The sequence below is a fragment of the Typopeltis vanoorti genome, chromosome 17, assembly GCF_054136105.1.
Source record: "Typopeltis vanoorti isolate ZY-2024b chromosome 17, IOZ_Tvanoo_1.0, whole genome shotgun sequence".
Lineage (NCBI taxonomy): Eukaryota > Metazoa > Arthropoda > Arachnida > Uropygi > Thelyphonidae > Typopeltis > Typopeltis vanoorti.
The window spans coordinates 23582242-23585048 of record NC_143565.1 but is presented as its reverse complement, the minus strand read 5'-3'; the positions used below and the strand labels follow the sequence as shown (position 1 = coordinate 23585048).

Below are 2807 nucleotides of genomic sequence, written 5' to 3'. Positions count from 1 at the left end.
AGCACAGCGGATAATGGAGAATAATGCGGAGGGCGCTGCCTTGTAGAAGCAAGGAAGTTATGCCTCTCTTGTATAACATATGGATTACTGTGCACAGATTTCATCACCTGGTATTCAAAAAGATGAAGATGTATTATAAAAGGTTCAGAGATGATTGACTAAGGTAGTTTCTGGTCTCTGGAATGTTGAGTATGAAGGCAGATTGAGAATATGCAATTTGCAGAAATTGTTGGAAAAGAGGAGCAGGGGGATATGATCGAGATATAAAAGTTGTTATGAGGTTATTACTATATTAATGTCGAGGAGGTTTTGCAAATAATGGAAGAAGTAAGGAGAGAACAATAGGTCATCCCTGGAGGCTGTATATGGAGAGTGTGAACAAGGGGGATGAGGAACAGGTTTTTACATGGAGAGTGGTGAGTGATTGGAAATCATTGCCTGAGAGTGTCATGAGCACAGAGACAGTGAACATATTTAAGACATGGTATGATAAACTGTGTGTGTAACAGTCGGATCTCACGCTATGAGACTTTTGACTCAATGGAGGTTTAAAATATTAATTTTTTTTAACATTTTATTATTTCTCAGATACATTACATACATACACACAAAAATAATTTGCTTTCATTAAAATTGTGATTAAATATTTAAATTACATGTGATACTTACACATGATACGTACATACATTTTTTTTAATTCGATCTTTATTATTATTAAAATTATGATTGCATATTGTCATTACATATTTACAACAGATTTAATTCTTTTTTTTTCTTTTTTGTAACAACGAAATTCGTACAGATTTTTCTTCAATATTTTTTCTGTATAATGTATTAATAATAGTCACTGTAGTTGGCAATTTATTGTTTCTGCGGTTGAACAATATTGCTTTTTTTCAGCAATTATACGTTTAACAATGAGTTATATATATTTACAATTTTAGTTTAATGTATTTAAGCGCTCCAACTAGTGCATTTAAATGTAATATATATATATATATATATATATATATATATATATATATATATATATATATATATATATATATATATATATTATATATAAAAAGATTGAATGACTAGAGCCGAGAAAAATGAAAACAAAGTTTATTAGTACTACACGACTAGTTTCAGTTTGTATCAGCCTTCGTCAGGTGCACATTAAAAAGAAGAAATAACCAGTAGAAACACATGGAGGAAATAACTGTAAACAACACGGAAAATTAGTATATATATATATCAACGTTGAAACGTTGAAGTCTGCGCATTCAAAATGGTTCCCTCGTTGACTTCATTGTTGGGCGTATCCATGCGTATAGCATCTCGTGAAAGCCAGAACAGTGAAGTCTGAAAGGTTGTAAACTCAGGTTGTTGTTGAGATGTAGGGGGTTTGAGAATGATTTCCTTTTATTCTATTATCTTCCTTTCTACTTCATCATGGCAATGGAAAATGTTATTAAACTTGTCCCATAGGACTGTATGGCTTGAGTTTTCTTCATTAGAATTGGCCGCGAATAGAACATGACTAGACAAAGCACTGGCTCGCGTTCTCTTGTAAGTGACGTCTCTCTTGTGCTTCTCAATGCGTAACTCGATTGACTTCTCTGTTTGACCAAAGTAAGGTATGTCACAGTTGCACCATATCTGGAAAACACCAGGATATTTAAGATTATGATGTCTAGGTTTCGGATGGCTCACAAGTGAGCGGATTTTAGGAAGAGCAGTAAATAAAGTTCTTATGTTGTATTTTCTAAGAACCTTGGATAATTTGGGTGAGACAGAGCATATGTATGGAATAGAAATATTTCCTTTTACACTAATGGTTTCTTCATTACGGCGACCGGGAGGATTTAATAGGAATTTATCAGTAGTTTTTTGAGAATAATCATTTAGTAGGAAAGTAGACTTCAGAAAATTGAGGTCCTTATTAAGTTCTATCTAATCATCAAGAAGAGAGCGAGCAGGATGTCCTAGAGTAGAAATGATTCCAAACTTCTGAGGAGGATTATGATGGGAATGACCGTGGAGATATCTGTTAGTGTGTGTAGGTTTTCTGTAAATCGAGATTTTGAGTTTTTCTGAGGAACGGGTCAGTTTGACGTCCAAAATAGGAAGAGAACCATTAGCTTCAAACTCAGCCGTAAATTTTATGTTTTGGTGTTGACTATGTAGATATTCAAGGAAGTTCAGGAGAGAATCACGGCCATGGCTCCAAATCAGGAAAATGTCGTCAATATATCTTTTACAAATTCTTAGTTTTAAAGGATAGGAAGAGATGGCCTTAACTTCCTGATCTTCTAGATAGATGTTAGCAAGTACAGGAGACAACGGATTACCCATTGCAAGACCACGATTCTGTTTATAGATGGTATCCTGAAATTTGAAGTATCCTGAGTTGATGCAATAAGTAAGTAAGGCCATGATATTTTTAGATAATTTATCCTTGAGTAGAACAAGAACTTCGTCTGTAGGAACATTGGTGAATAACGAGACTAAGTCAAAGCTTGCCATGATTTCATCTTCCTTAATAATAATATATTTTTTATATGATACGAAATTCGCGGAGTTTTTAATAAAGAACGATGACTTAGAGGAAAAACATTTCAGAAAATTTTCTAGATATTTGGTAAGGGTGTATGCTGGAGAGACATTTCCTTCTATGATAGGTCGAAGTGGGGTATTTGCCTTATGAATTTTCTACAGACGAAGTTCTTGATCTACTTAAAGATAAATTATATAAAAAGATCATTTTAAATTTTCCATTGTTCCTACAGACGAAGAACTTGTTCTTCTCAAGGATAAACAAA

General features: G+C 33.6%; 1 protein-coding gene across 1 annotated transcript; it reads right to left on the bottom strand.

The window, feature by feature from the left end:
* Window positions 1-1938: 1938 nt before the first annotated feature.
* Window positions 1939-2511, bottom strand: LOC150097225 (uncharacterized). The gene has a single exon (XM_090407619.1). The coding sequence runs from the start codon at window positions 2509-2511 to the stop codon at window positions 1939-1941; it is 573 nt and encodes a 190-aa protein (XP_090263745.1).
* Window positions 2512-2807: the final 296 nt, after the last annotated feature.

Bases quoted from the DNA above. Each gene is read 5' to 3' on its own strand.
- LOC150097225 (XM_090407619.1), bottom strand. From the start codon at position 2,511: ATGGCAAGCTTTGACTTAGTCTCGTTATTCACCAATGTTCCTACAGAC.